The sequence below is a fragment of the Castor canadensis genome, chromosome 4 (genome assembly GCF_047511655.1).
Source record: "Castor canadensis chromosome 4, mCasCan1.hap1v2, whole genome shotgun sequence".
NCBI lineage: Eukaryota > Metazoa > Chordata > Mammalia > Rodentia > Castoridae > Castor > Castor canadensis.
Window position 1 is genome coordinate 142,116,288 of NC_133389.1, and position 15,334 is coordinate 142,131,621.

Sequence of the window (15,334 nt, forward strand, 5' to 3'; positions counted from 1 at the left end):
CTAGATCCTAGTCCATGAGTGCTTGGCAATTTTCTCAGGCCACCATCCTCTCACATTCACTCTGAGATTCCACCTCTTCCATTCCCTCTGTTCCATTTTTTGGATCCTCCCCTGGATTACACTAACTTTCTCATGGAGATACCTCTCATGTCACTGTCTTGCATAGTATTCTGATTAATTGATCTTTCTATCTCTATCCAGGCTAATACCAGAGGGACTCAGAATGAGAGAAATACACCACCTGCTTAAGACTCTATATATAAGCTATATAGAGTATATATATATATATACTCTACATATATGCTAGCACCTGATGAGTGAAGTTCCCATTCCAGACAAGGTTCTGAGAACATCCACAATCAGAGTGCAGAGTGCAGCATCTCTTGCCAGTATCACATCCCTATGTCTCCCTGGCACTTTCCAGCCATCTTATGCTGTCCTGCAGTCCCTCACCTCTGTGCCTCTGCCTGTGCTCTTCCATCTGTTGGAAACAGCTCCTCCTCCCTATTTCCATGAAGTACCCATTCACTCTTGGTCAATGCCCTGATGGGCAAGGCCCAAGAATCAATCTTCCTTGTGCACCCAGGTCCCATTATAGTGCCTGGTTCACAGTATCTCATAAGAATTTACCTGATAAACAACTGAATAGATGACCCAGGACAAACTATTACTTCATGTAAACCTAGAAAATGCCTCAAGATATTTTGTTTTTAATAAAACATCAGGACTCACATTGTTAAATGTGTTATGTAATAACCATTTAACTGGAGTTTTGGTATAGTCAAATGACACATCCCAATGTCCAAGAATGCTTCACATAAGCAGATATGGCTGAATATGGCAACAGTCATGAACAGCACCATGTTTTCTGAGTGTTCCTGCTAAGAAGCTGCAGTATGTCAAATTCTAAACCAGTGTTTTGACAGGACTCATCCAGCTAACGCAGTCCAACTGTGCTCTGTAGTAGCTTCTGTGGTCAGTCAGTCAGTTGCTAGCACTTCACTCCAGAGGATCTTACCAGTTCTGCAACTGATCGAGGCAAGCATTCGGTGGTCCCCCAATACAGGCACTCTGCTGCCTCCGCTTCCACTCCACTAGCTCATCGTTAATCAGTGTGTTCTGGGTAAGTTCAGTGGCATTCAACAATTCTCTTATTTTGTGAACTATTTCCTAAAAGAATATAAAGAAACAAAGTGAAATAAATTTATTTTTAATCATTGAATTTTAAAAGTTTTTTTAAAGCAAAGCAAGTATCTTTTCATTTACAACTGGGGTTCGAAACCAAGTGGTTATACAAATAATTCTTCCTCTCCTCTAAACTTCAAAGCCATTATTTACAATCTTGACAAAGGCAACATGATATTCTGGAAAGCAATCCCTACCTTCCTCTTATTGTCAAGCATTAAAAACATCTGCTTGAGTAACAGCTGTTCTTGTTTCTGGTCATTCTTGGCCACACCATTGGTTTCATTTTCTGTGAATTGAGACATAGTAGATAAATATAAATGCATAAGAAGACAAAAAGATCTAACTAAAGCCAAGACTCACATAAATTTAGGAGAAATATGATACAAGGACAATGTTTTCCCTTTGACCTTTATTAAACAAAAGAAGAAAATGTCCTAAGTATAAAAAGTGAACACAGTGAAACAAGGTACTAGTTTCAGTGACCCATGCCACTGTCAGAATATTATTTAAATGACAAAATTCAAAACTTCAGATAAATGTATATGGAGCATATCTATGACTCTGAAAGAGAAGTGGATAATTAGGAAGTAGTAGTTGAAGCTCCTTTCTCTCATACTTTTTACCCAAATTATAATAATTATCTTTCTCTATTAACCACATAACTACTAGGTTAAAAGTGGTACTCTATGTACATACTGGGATTACTTTTACTTGCTACAATCATTAAAAACAAGTAGGAACAATAAAATAGAATGAAGTTACTATAAAACATGAGAAAAATGCTGAGCTTATCTATAGCACATACACATGGTGCTGGAACATTTAAAAGAATATTAGGTATTAAGGACAGGGAAACTCCACATGTCCTCCAGTCTGTATCAATCAATGAGCTACCCACAATAAAAAAGGTGAATAACACATAACCAGTAGTATCAACTAGGAGTGACTTTGCCCTCCTTCCTTGAAGACACTTGGGAAGGTCGGGAGATAGTTTTGTTTGTCAACGCTAGGAGTTAAAAGGTAATGCCACTGGTATCTGAAGTTAGGGTTGCTGCTAAATATTCTACAAGGCGTAGGATACCCACATAACAGAAAATTATCTGACCCAAAATGTCAATATCACTAAGCTTAGAAACCTTGGCCTGACTCATCAAGAAGCAGGTGACTGATGACTGGTGATTCAGAGCCATGAAATATGTGGCAAATATGAAGGAGTGATTGCCTTTGTTATCTAGAAGAGATAGAAAAAATTATAGCCAATGGACACTCTTTAATTGTTAGTACTTACCTCTGTTCTGTGAGGTTTTGCATTTAAAGTCATATTCATCTTGTAAATCTTCTAGAGTCTTGATTTCATGCTCTATACACTGCAAATAAAGATGTAAACATGTTTTCCACTGATCATCAGCTTCTAAAGCCTCTAAGGAAACACATCATTGCTTCTATAGAAAGCAGGAAAATATGAAAAAAATTCTAGCTCCATCAAAGATGGACCAAAACTCTAATCTCATACATGAAATAATATATGTTCCATTAGTAAGAATGCAATGATAATATTTTCATAAAAGAAAACATAATAATTTTCAAACTGTCATCACCTGGTTCAAGGCCTAAATTTTGATTCTTCTTTATCATTTTTTTGTTAGACAGGGTCTTGATAATGAATCTCAGTCTGGCCTCAAACTAGAACTCTTCCTGCCTCAGTCAGGGATCATAGGCTAGGATTGTAGACTGGGATTACAGGCATGTCCTACATGCTCAGATCATCCTTGTCATTTTGAGACTGTCTCAGAGACATGACTTAACAACTTCATTGTGAAGTATGCAGAAGGGGAAAATAAACTCATGGAAAATCTCATTTCTTACAAGTAAGAAGGATAGCCACACACATCCTATTTAGCTGGAACAATCCTAGTTTAACACCTGCTGTCCTGGTGCAATTTTTTTTTTTTGAGACAGGGTCTCAACTATGCAGCCCAGGCTGGCCTTGAACTCATAACCTTCCTGCCTCAGTCTCCTGAGTGCTGAGATTACAGATATGTGCCAAAACATCAGGCCTAGTATAATTATTAACAGGGTGCTCTTATTCATTCAGATTATCTCAGTTTGGACAATAAATTTCACAAATGCTTATTTCATTTATTTCAGATTTGTTCACATTTCCACACATTCTTCTCTGGGTTTCCCTGGCTATTACTAGACCAAGATGGCTTGGTTTCTACTTCAATGGAGTGTTTCCCTAGAAGACTTATAGGATAAATTGCTGTAAAGAATCTGGGGCTAGTGAAGATGCTATCTGAAACCATGCTGCTGTTGCCCAGACCCATGGCAGGCCTGTACCTCTTGGCTGGAAGGCTTTTTCTACAAATATACATCTTGTGTGAAGCAGATTTCCTCAACCTTCTCCTCAAATAGCCATCAAAGGGATAGGAGTGAATGCATGCCAACAAAGGTGCCAGGGTGCTATAGCTATCTTGGAAGATTTATCTTAAAATTGCTGTGAATGTCTTATTCTAATCAGAAATGCACTGGAAGTAGTTTTTCATTCTCTTCCAAGTCTTAGAACAAAACAAGCACTTGAGAAAGTGCTTGTACCATGTTTATCCTAGAACTCTGAGTAATCCCAGGAACACCCTGAAGGGAGAGGTGTGGACATAAAAGGCTTTTTAGAATAATATCTAGTTTATAGCATAATGGGGGCAAAGTCAACACTTACTGCATGATCTTTCAAGGAAGGAAAAATAAGCTCTATGTTTGGATGTTACAATAGGCCATAAAAAATCTAGTTGGTTATTGGTTTTACCAATTTGTTTACTTCTGGTTTATAACTTTCATAAAATTTTTCTTCTCAACTATGTAAGAGAATAGTTACTAGGTTTACATGCAGGGTGACTGAAACCTTTTCTGCCCTACAGAACGATACAGAGTAAATGCATGTATTTACTAAATACTCACCATAACTTGGTCCTTCACATTTCTGACTTTGCTGTCAAGCTCCTTCTGTTTATCTAACATCACAGTGTTCTGAATATTTCCTGACTGAGCCTGTAATGAGAAGTGCGTGGTCAACAGCCATCATTTTTACTGATAATGCTATTTACACCCCAAAGTCAAGTCCATACCTTGTAGCCCACCTGCCCTCAGACCTTCCAAAACTTACTATAGCCTTCCTGTGTGTTAATAAGAAATAGCTCAGTTGCCAAGGCCTTGGAGAATGCTAGCAAACTATTAACAAGGCTACAGAATGTCTAAATTCAGTATGAGTTTAAAATAGTATTTTAAAATTATGTCTAAAGTAGTATTTCTAGAAGTTTCTATTAATTCATATAGTTGAATGGCACCACATAGGCAAGAGTTCAGGGTTTTTCAAATTCTTGACATGAGATTACCCATATTAATATAGTAATCATTTATCTTAAAGCCTATGATTCAAAGTTTAGTCTCCAGACCAGCAGCATCTTACCACCTATAGAGCTGGCTGGAATGCAGAATCTCAAGTCCTAATTTAATGACTAAATCAGAACCCCATTTTAACACCATCCCCAGTGATTCAGAGGCAAAATAAAGTCGAAAAGCACTGCCAATGAAAATCTGCTATTACAAGATCAGATTCTAGAAAGATGTTATTTTTGCTCCTAGAATCTGATTCCTTTGAAAATAAGGACTATCTTGTTTACCACTCGAACACCTGGGCTAGAACATGGCCTAACATCTACAATATTTTGCTAAAAAAACTCCAGTAAGTCAGAAACACATGGCAAGGAAATATAAGACACATAAGAATTAAAAACATCATCTAATAAAAGAGAAAAAAATAAACATTCATAAAATATGAACTCTGAGTTAATTCATAATTTATCAATTATGAATTGACACTGATATTCCTGTGAAAATAAAAATAAACATGCAATAATAGCAAAGAAATGCCTGAAAAAGCACAGCAATGAGATGGAACTAGCCCTACCACATATACTGTAAGTTTTCTATAATTAAACATGGCCCATTCAAGCTTATGAATAAATCAACAGGAAGGAAAAGAAAAATCTAAAAATACATTCAGATACATATGGAAATTTATATGATAAAGTTGGCAGCTCTCAACACATGGAAAAATACAGGCTTTCTACTAAATGTAACTAAGACAAGTGGATAGCCAGTTGGAAAAAGTTAAAGTTGGACATATACTTCACATTAAATATAAGAATAAACTTCAAATAGTTCAGAGATCTAAAAGTAAAATAATAGAAACTCTGTTGTGGTATTGCACAGTAGATAATAATTATGTACTGTATAGCTAAAAAAAACCACAGGGGGGGATATTGAATGTTTTCACCATGAAGAAATGATACATGGTTGAGGAGATAGATAAGTTTACTTTGGTTTAAACATTAAATAATATGTACCTATAATGAAACATCACATAATTCCCATTATGTATAATTTTTATGTTTTATGTATATCAAAAATAAAAATATGTACATAAGAGACATATAAAAATACATAAAATATACAAAGATATTTGATATATATGAAATGTATAATATAGAAAAATATTTTTTAAATTACAAAATATAAAATTCAAAAGTAAAAGTATAAAAAGAAGGCATACAAATTCTAGGGGGAAAAATGAATGAAGTCCTTTATATTTATCTTTCAATAGGAAATATTATGAGGCAAAACCTAGTATTAAAAAGAGACTGATAAATTCAAATACATAAAAACCCTACATAGAAGCTATGCTGTGAAGAACACAGTGAGAGGTGAACATGTTGATCAGCACAGATTTTATTGTGTTGTCAGGTGCTCAGGTGCTCGATGGGAAACATGGTGACTGGGAGAGCCTGAGATACATTATGGCCTTTTCAACCTTAAGTAGAAGTCTATCCATATTACTAAAACTCTTTGTTATGCTCTTATTCTGTCCTCCCCTTCCTCCCTCTATTCCTCTACTTGACTCCCATCTGTTGTTAAACAGGAGATTGTACTAGTGTGTACTTAAACCTCGATAATTCTAGGTTTAAATTCCAAACGCAATCTTCATTATCTCCAAACCTTAGTCTACTCATCTATAAGATGAGGGATAACAATACCTACCGTCAATGATAGTACTGGAAGCATTTATTCAAATAAAATAATGTTGTAAGGTGATTATCACAGAGTCTGAAACATGATAAGCATTATTCAGATGGGAATTCTATTATTACTCAAAATCACAAAGATGGAAGAGCCAAGGGAAGCCTAGAATCTACTTCATGCCTTCCGTCCAACCTGAAAGAATGTAGTATCACCCACTCTGCACCTTATGGACCTAAATTTTGTTCATACATATAATTAGCTTTTTCATCACACAAAAAGAAAAAGCTTAGTGTGTTATAAGGCATCAGACAAAACATTTATAATCTACTAGAAAATATGTATAATATAACATTCTCTTAAATGTATTTTCTCACAACTCTTCTATTTAAAAAATAATGAAAATCAATACGGATTCCAAAATTTACATGTTTTAATGTATTCAATCTATTGAATCCACATCTACCTATAATACAGTTTCAATATAATTCATCAACACTTGTTTTCTTCATATTGTCTTTAATTCTCTGTCCCCAAAACTGGATTGTTTTAAAGCACATACCAGAAACCATTTCATTCCATAAATACACATTTCAAGCTGAACAGAAAATACATTGATAAAATATTAACTTCAGCAAGAGGGGAAAATGGAAAAGAAATGTTTCTTAACTGCCAAGCCAGGGGTAGGCTAGAGGACAGTGGAAAGGGACCAACTGTTGTGCCTCTCCCTGTTCCTAACACCCTCAGACACCCAGACCTTCCCTCACACCCTGGGGAAGCCTTGCCATGGGGTCCAATCACTCAGGTGTCCTCTGAAAGGCTCAAAATAAACCCACCCAGATCACCAAAAATTTTAATGGGGAGTCCAAGTCTTCAAGACCCAAAGAATAGCCAACTCCAGGCTGGGGTGGGCTGAGGGGCCAAATGTGAGAACAAAGATGAACAGTCTGTGTGTCTTCTGCATGGCTCTGCTCTTGGTTATCCTCTCAAGTCTATTTAAAATACAGAGGGACCCCTGAGTACTGTTATTAGAATGAAAATCTCACAGAATTCAAATTTTCTGTTGTGTCAGGCACCAGTGGCTCATCCCTGTAATCTCAGCTACTCAGGAGGCAGAGATCAATCAGAAGAACTGCAGTTTGAACAAGTCAAGATAGATGGGTAGCTAGCAAGACCCCATTTCAACCAATAGCTGGAAGAAATGGTATATGCCTGTCCTTTCAGCTATATGGGAAACATAAATAGGAGGATCTCAGTCCACACTGGCATGGACATAAATGCAAGATCCTATCCCAAAAATAAGTAAAACAAAAAAAGAGTCTGGGAACATGGCTTAAATGGTGGAGTGCCTGCCCAGCAAACATGAATACCTGAGTTCAGCCTCCAATACCACCAAAAAAAAAAAAAAAATCCTATTGCAAGTCTCCCAGGTGCATGCCAGGTTGGCAAGTTAGGTTGGGGATAGGCATGCCTCTCTTAGAACAGACAAGGCAGCCAGATTTCTCCCTAATGTTAATATACAACGTTATTCTCTAGATTGAGTACCAAATAAACCAGTTAACTTGAATTTAGAATAATCTTTACATGCTTTACACAGCGAGGTACTTTCAGTGCCACAGGGAGACAGTAACTAAGAGTGCAGAGAAATGCTCAGGAAGGGACTGATAAAGGTCTTCACCACTGCTTCCATCCTCACTCTCCCCATCATGACATAGTTTACCTTGTTATTTGTCTGTGAAATGCACACAGTAAACATTCTACTGTGTCCTCTGCATTCTCCCTACATACTAGAATAGGCTTGGCCAGACCAACTCAGAAAACAGCGGTTTTAAAACTGCCTCCCTACTGGACTGTTCTCACCACCCCACTGCTTCAGAAAGCAGGAATAAATGCCACCACAACATCAAAAAACTATTGAATTGCCAAGAAGGATTGCAGGAGGACTAGTAAAATCATGATCAAAAAATCTTAGTACCAGTACATCTATAACTCATTTACTGTTTGGATTGTCCCAAGTAATTAATTATTCAAAACAAAGCCTTTAATTTTCCCATTAATCTCTTCTCTTCCAAAACTTGTATCCTACAAAAATTCTGCTCATATCTCTTCCCTGTCTTCCCAGTTCAGTAAATAGCACTGCCATTCTCCAAGTGACTCAAGTCACATGCATAGACCCATCCTTGATTTTTCACTCTCTCTCTCACATCCACATCTGATCCTTTGATAAAAGCCCTATTGGTAGCAGGCCCAAAACATAACCCAAGTGTGTGTCCTTCTTCCTACCTCCAGTGATACTGAGTACAACTTCCACAGCACTATCCTAAACCACTGCAGAAACCCTCTAACCTTCTGCCTGCTTCCATTTCTGTGCTAGCACCTGACTTTAACCTAAAGAAACAGCCATCCCCTCAGTCACTCCATAACACCATGTTATCTTCACCACACTTAATATTACCTAGAAGTATCTTGTCTATGTGTTGTCTCTGTCCTCACTTGAATTTAATTCCATTAGATAAGGATCTTTCTTAAAACCTAATTCTACAAAATCTCTAAATCTGACTTTCTCTGCTTCTTGGGGCTATAAAACCAAAGATATATGCAGTGTTGCCTTGATCTGGACTTCAGTAATATTTTTGAAATGAATGAGTGAATTTTTATTGTAATTGTTCAATTAGAAATAGTACCTGATTAAATCTCTGGGCATTTTCTAAAATCTTTCTTTCCTCCTTCAGACAGTTATAGATGATCATAGACATCTGTACTGGGTCTTCTTGAAAATGATCCTACATAGGTGGTAAGAATAAAAATAATGTTCAGAATATTTAGACCACTGTGTGTTATAAATATAAGAACTTATTTACATTCCATGACAAACCTCATTTCTATCCATTAAATTAGCATAAACTATTTTTATAGAAATCAAAATACTCCTTTCATAAACCAGGACAAAAATTGCTTTACCTTACCAATTAAGTGTAGGTACCTGAAGTACTTCATTTTTTTAAATGGAATTTGGTAATTTTTTTAAAAGTCTATTACATGACAAGTACAAAATCATAGATTATGCTACCAAGCATTAGTAATAAAACACTCATAAATTGATCACCCAATTTAAGAGCTAGAACAATATTACACATTTTATCTACTTCAGTACTCCTTTCCCCATCCTGATGTAACTATTTGATTTTGGCATTCCATTGCTTTCTGAAGTACTTCTTGATTTAAAAAGAAGCATTTGTGTGTGTGCCTGCAGTGCTGGGGATTGACCCCAAGGCTTTGCGCATACTAAGCATGTACTCTTTCCTACCCACGTCCCCTGCCCTTCACAAATGTTTTTACTTTAATGGCTTTCTGTATTTCTTAAAGACAATTATATTCTGTTAAGCTCCTGAGACAATGCAAATGATTAAAGAACTACTCAGATTTCTCAGTTAATATATGTGTTGGCCTATGCTTTGAATTAAAGCTGAGCAGATTTCTATAAAGTTAATATGATTTCTACACTCAAAATCATAGGTACATTTAAAAAGCAAGTTTCCGATTACTTAAGGTGAAAAGTTTGGTTCTATTGTATGAAACAAGAAAAAGATACCTTTTGCTTCCTTTAGAACAGAAAAGTTCTGCTAACACAGAATAAATATGGTATTAAGGCTAAGCACATACTAGGAGTGTGTCAAGAATTCCTAAAACTTTGTATTACATTCTCTTGTGTCTGGATCTTTTGCTTTTGTCTTCCAGGCGAGGGCAACTCTACACGAAGCAAGGCCAGGTGGAATCTAGTCCAGGTCACTAAAACCCCACTGGGCCTCTAGTAAGTCAAACCTTTCTGAACTTACTCTTCGTCTGTATGTGGAGGACTTAGACTTAACTGATCACCAAAATTCCTTGGAGTTTAATGTGTTACTACAGATCATTGTTCTTAAAATGGTTTAAATATTGAAAATTTTTAGCAAAACAAGGTTACAATGTCATATTTCAGAACTGCTGACACCTAACAGGTGATACTCTTAAGCCTGAAAATTCCTTGTATGCTTAAAAAATGAATTGGTGTCTTATTTTATATATATTAGTCACATAAAGAGAGTTTATATCTCTGTAAATTTTCTAAATACCAATGAATGTATTCTTAGTACTTTTTGCTAAATGCAGAAAACTGTTTTAGGTAAACATAGGAACAATTTGACCAAAAAGCAGGTCATACCTGAAGATTACGCTTGCTTTTCCTTATGTTATGCTGCAACAAAAAATTATTCTCCAAAGAAAAGCGACTGTACTGATCATCCAGCTGTGATAGGAGGTCATGGAAACGGATGGTAGCAAATGAAATATCATTGGCAGCATGCTCCCTAGGAGATTTAAAGTTTACACGTTTCATTCTGGATACCACTTAAAACAGATGAAAAAAGTGTTGCTTTCCTTTATTGAAATTGGTTTTATTTTCGTCTTTTTAAACTGACATTGTTTTATCAGCAGATATACAGTATTTCTATCACATACAATAAGCAAGAAAAATTATATAACACTTAAAAGAGATAGTACAGGGAATTATCATGGTGATTACCTCTGGAGAGAAAAAAAAAACTATGGGGGGCGGGGGAGGGGAGCTTCACTGTCTATGTCGGATACTTTCAGAATATTTAAATTTTTTTCAGTCACCAGAAAATAAGTTTCAAAATGGAACACATATCAGTTTTAAGTGATAATTTCCTTAATTTTGTTACTTTCTTCAAATTTCTAATCAATGTTTTACTATAATTTAGCTTTAGTTTTTTAATTCTTTCTTCCTATAGACGGAATCCTAAAGTAACTATTTTCTATTATCTAACCTGTCCGAAGTATTTGAGAGAACATATATCACAATTAAATTTGGCAAAACTATGTAAAAGTGCATAATGACTAATGAACTCGGTTTTGTAGAGACACATGCCCTTTTTTAAATCAACAAACTTTTCTGAAACAGATAATCCTCATAGCCATTAGTGAGGTTATTTTCTGTAAACATGGTTCTAAGTCACTTCACTTAAAGCATAGATAATTTTCCTCCCCCATCCAGTAAGTTTTGCTTACCAGTCTTGCTTTTCTAGCCACTGAGCCAGGTACTGTCTGATTTCCATGGGAAAACTGTCATCATAAAGCTGATGAACCTGCTCCAGGAATTTGGAATCAAGCTGCTGAAGTTCATACCACTGAGACATCCTGTGAGAAAGAGCATACATTACAAACGGACATGGACAGCTCCAAAGAAAGCCTCTAGCGACGTGTTTCTTATATCTTACTTCATCCAAGACATAATTTGTCTCTGAAATATTATATTTAAATGGTGTTTATATCCAAAATTAGTTATGTTTTGTTTTTGCTTTTTGGTGCTGAGGATTGAAACCAGAGCCATGCATATGCTGTAGGCAGGTGCTATATCACTGAGCTACATGTTGTTTTTTACTGAATTTTGTGATCAACATTTTTTTCTTCTCCAGGAAACACATCTTCAGGTCTTTGCTCAAATGTCAAAATATCAGGGCAGCCTACTCTGGTGACCTTATTTAAACAGCAACCAGCTGCTTCCCTGGAAACCACTATCTTTCTTCCCTGATGTATTTTTCCTCATAGTACTTACCACCCTGTGATTCATCACGTATTTTTCTTTTTTATTTTGATTACTTATTTTTGTCTAATGACAGGAAGGATGCTTTGGAGGGGAAAGAAGTTATTCATTGCTGTTTCCCCAGAACAATGTCAGGCACAAACTAGGTATCTAACAAATATGACTCTAAAATGAATTTTGCACTTTTATCAAATAAATAAATGGAAAGCACTATTGGATTTAAGACGAATCACAAAAGAACTCTCTAAAAATGCTGTCCTACAGTACCTTTGGAATCTGACAAAAACATAGTTTAACTGGTATTTTATATTTCAGGATCATATGGTAAAGTTAATTATTTTTGTTAAACACATTTTCAAAGAGATGTATTTTCTTCTTTGCCTACTGCAAATAATAAATTTGGCACAAAGAAGTTTTAAATCTTAATAATGATTTTTTCAAGATTTAAACATGGATAAAGTACCACTTATCTCTGTGGATAACTATTAAGTCAGTTTTTATATACCAGACCTGAAGGTTAAAAATTACAACAAAACCCTGACTTAGGGCCAGGCATGGGAGCTTACACCTGCAACCCCAGCTACCCAGCTACCTGTGATCAGGAGGATCACAGTTGAAGGCTAGCCCTGAACAAAAAATTAGCCAGACTATCTCGAAACACATAAGCCAGGTACAGTGGGTTGTACACACTTGTATTCCCAGCTACACAGGAGGCATAGGTAGGAGGATCACCATCACAGTGTAGCCCAGGCAAAAAGGAGGAGATCCCATCACAAAAATATCCACAAGAAATCAGGCCTGGGGTTGAGGCTCAAGTGGTAGACTGCTTGCCTAGTAAGCACAAAGCCCTGAGTTCAAATCCCTCTACCACCAAACAAAAATCTCAATTTAAGTCCTAAAATCTGTTAGAAAAATGAGCATCATGTACCTTAGGATTTACATCAGTGCACACTGGTTTCAGCACATTCAGAGTGGTACAAGTGATCTTGTCCTGTCAGACAAACTTGTTTTCAAGTAGGGCATGGAAGCATGGGGATGCATGCCCATTCTCAAACACACATGTCCTGGTATGAAGGCATGCCTGCCTGCTCTACAGATGTCCTTCTAAAGGAGAGCAAGGAATGCTTAGACTACAAAGCTAGCTACTTTCACTAACACAAGTAGAAATGGGCCCAATCCCACCCCTTTGTCTCTTGTCATACCTGCTGTAGCGATTTGATTTTTCACTTCTAATTTATTTTACCAAAACAAAAAGCTTCAAATCAGCAGCTCTCTCCCTCCCTATCAGGGATATGCCTAAAGCAAATAAGCTGATCTGCCAGCCAATGGTGGCTACAACACCTCTTATTAGCCAGGCAAACCCAGGCAACTTACCAACCTATCACCAAGGTAGTTGTTGGACTGCATGACCTAATACATACACAGCACATAACACCAAGCAGGTGACTCAATAAATTCATGTTAAAAAATCCAGAAATCAATTGCATCTTCCCACAAAATCTATTACCAACCCTGGGAGTGGAAAGACCATCCCCAAATCAACAGGCTTAAATCCCAAATTTAGGGTTGACTACTTCCCCTCCAGTCTCTAGACCAGCTGCCTCATTGCTTCCAACCCTCTACCCTCCCAATCCAGGCCTCTGCTGCACATGGATTGGACCATATTATTCTTGTGCAAATATGCTGGTTTTTCCATTCTTAGACTGATTTCCACCCTACTCCGTCTGCATCTATCAACAAAGCAACCCAGACACCAAACTATTTCCTATTTTTGACTGAATCCAACATTTCTGATTTTCTCCAGCTGCCGTTAGCCCATACAAATAGCCATCCTACAAACTTCTGCCTCTCTAAACCTATCAGCAATCAAAGATAGGTACAAATGCTCCCTTGTTCCATAAAGTTTTCTGAGACTTACTCAGAGACAATTAGCTTTCTTTGATCTGAGCTGCATTACATTCTGTACCTCTATCAGAGTTCCAATCTTCTTTGCACAGCTCTATGGTGTCCCCCATTGTATAGTATAAGTTCGAGAGTCCCAGTGGAGTGGAGGGGATCATTTTTCTTTTTAACATTCTCTGCCTTAGACACTACCCTGCATGACTCAAACCATTACGTGTCGATGAGCATATAGCGGTTTGTTCAGCTGAAACCTTGTATAGTCTAGATGAAACTGGAAAGGAAAAGGCAAACCCTTTTACAACATCCAAAGCACAACTATATTCGCACATCTATAAACCTGCCCCAGAACTCTTCGTTTACTGATCAGAACTTAGAGAAGTTCCATTTTGTGGGGTTCTGCAGGAACTCATATCACTGTTAAATTCTAGGACGGTAAGCTCCTCATGCTTAAGCAAGGATACAATTAAGATTTCAAATTTGTTTCCATGACCATTTACTGACCTGACACTTTGTTCCCCAGAAGGGCTGGGAATTCCACGCAAGCAACCGCTACACACAGCAGATTAGGCGGAAGCCCGTTGGAGTTGCGGGCATGGGGTGCCAGCGAGTATCCCAGACAGCCCTGCGGGATGGCTCAGGGCAAATGAAACTTTCTGCCAAGAGAAGAAAAAGTTACCTTGTTGGAAACGGGCGGGGAGTGAGGCGAGTGAAGGGGAAGAGGAAAAGACAGTGCCATCTGGGGGAAATGCGATTTCACAAGTCATCTTGACTGGCTGCGCAGGGGCAGCCGTGCCAGGAATGCCAGCACCGAGAACGGGTGGACCTAATCACACGTGGGGACTTGGGACGAGTTCTCTCTCTGGGATGACGAATTCAGCGCGCAGCAGTGTGAAGCCCAAGCCGGCCGAGCGCCCCTGTCGGGGTGCGTTCCACTCCCAACACCCAGAACCTCACACCCACTCACCGCACTCAAGTGCCGGCAAGTGCGAGTGCAGGTGCGGCGGGGCGCCTCTCCCCGGCGCGGTGGGTCGCCTTGCGGGGCCTGGGGGGATGCGGTGTCTGACAGGAGCGGTCCCCGGATGCAGCAAGCAGCCTCGGAAGACTTCGCGCAGGAAAACGAAAGTACCACGCTGAAAAAAAGGCTGCTCCGAATGCCGGCCCCCCTCCGCCTCCGCCAATCACGGGGCGGCTGCCACGTTCAGCCAATCAGATACGGCTGTTCCCCAGGTGCGCCGCCTCCCGCCGCGGGGCCCTTGACTCAGCCAGCGTTGACACGAGTGGGTCCCCCCGCGAGGGCGATGTGGAGCTCCGCTGCGTGTTGCAACCGGAGGACTGGAAGTTCTGCTTATTCTTAAAAATGAGTCTAAAACAAGCATAATGATATACAAACTCATATGTAGAACATGTTAACTAGAAATACTCTGTGGAACTCAGGGAAAGAGGGAAAGGAAAAGAGAATGACAGAGCATCAGCAATATGGCATAAGATAAGATGTGAAGGTGGACGATACAAGGATGTGAATTAGGAGCGGTTGAAATCGGAGTGGGGGAGAGGTAAAGGGACAGGGGA

General features: G+C 38.3%; 1 protein-coding gene across 1 annotated transcript in view; it reads right to left on the bottom strand.

Moving 5' to 3' along the window:
* Stat1 (signal transducer and activator of transcription 1) overlaps positions 1–14,897 on the bottom strand; it is a 38,443-nt gene extending 23,546 nt beyond the window's left edge. The window contains exons 1-9 of the mRNA XM_020158146.2: positions 14,730–14,897; positions 14,267–14,418; positions 11,329–11,457; positions 10,463–10,607; positions 8,946–9,044; positions 4,144–4,233; positions 2,477–2,555; positions 1,383–1,474; positions 1,019–1,170 (exon numbers count right to left, since the gene is read on the bottom strand). Of these exons, the coding sequence (XP_020013735.1) occupies positions 1,019–1,170; positions 1,383–1,474; positions 2,477–2,555; positions 4,144–4,233; positions 8,946–9,044; positions 10,463–10,607; positions 11,329–11,456 (785 nt within the window). The 5' untranslated portion in view covers position 11,457; positions 14,267–14,418; positions 14,730–14,897. The remainder of the gene's footprint in view (positions 1–1,018; positions 1,171–1,382; positions 1,475–2,476; positions 2,556–4,143; positions 4,234–8,945; positions 9,045–10,462; positions 10,608–11,328; positions 11,458–14,266; positions 14,419–14,729) is intronic.
* Positions 14,898–15,334: the final 437 nt, after the last annotated feature.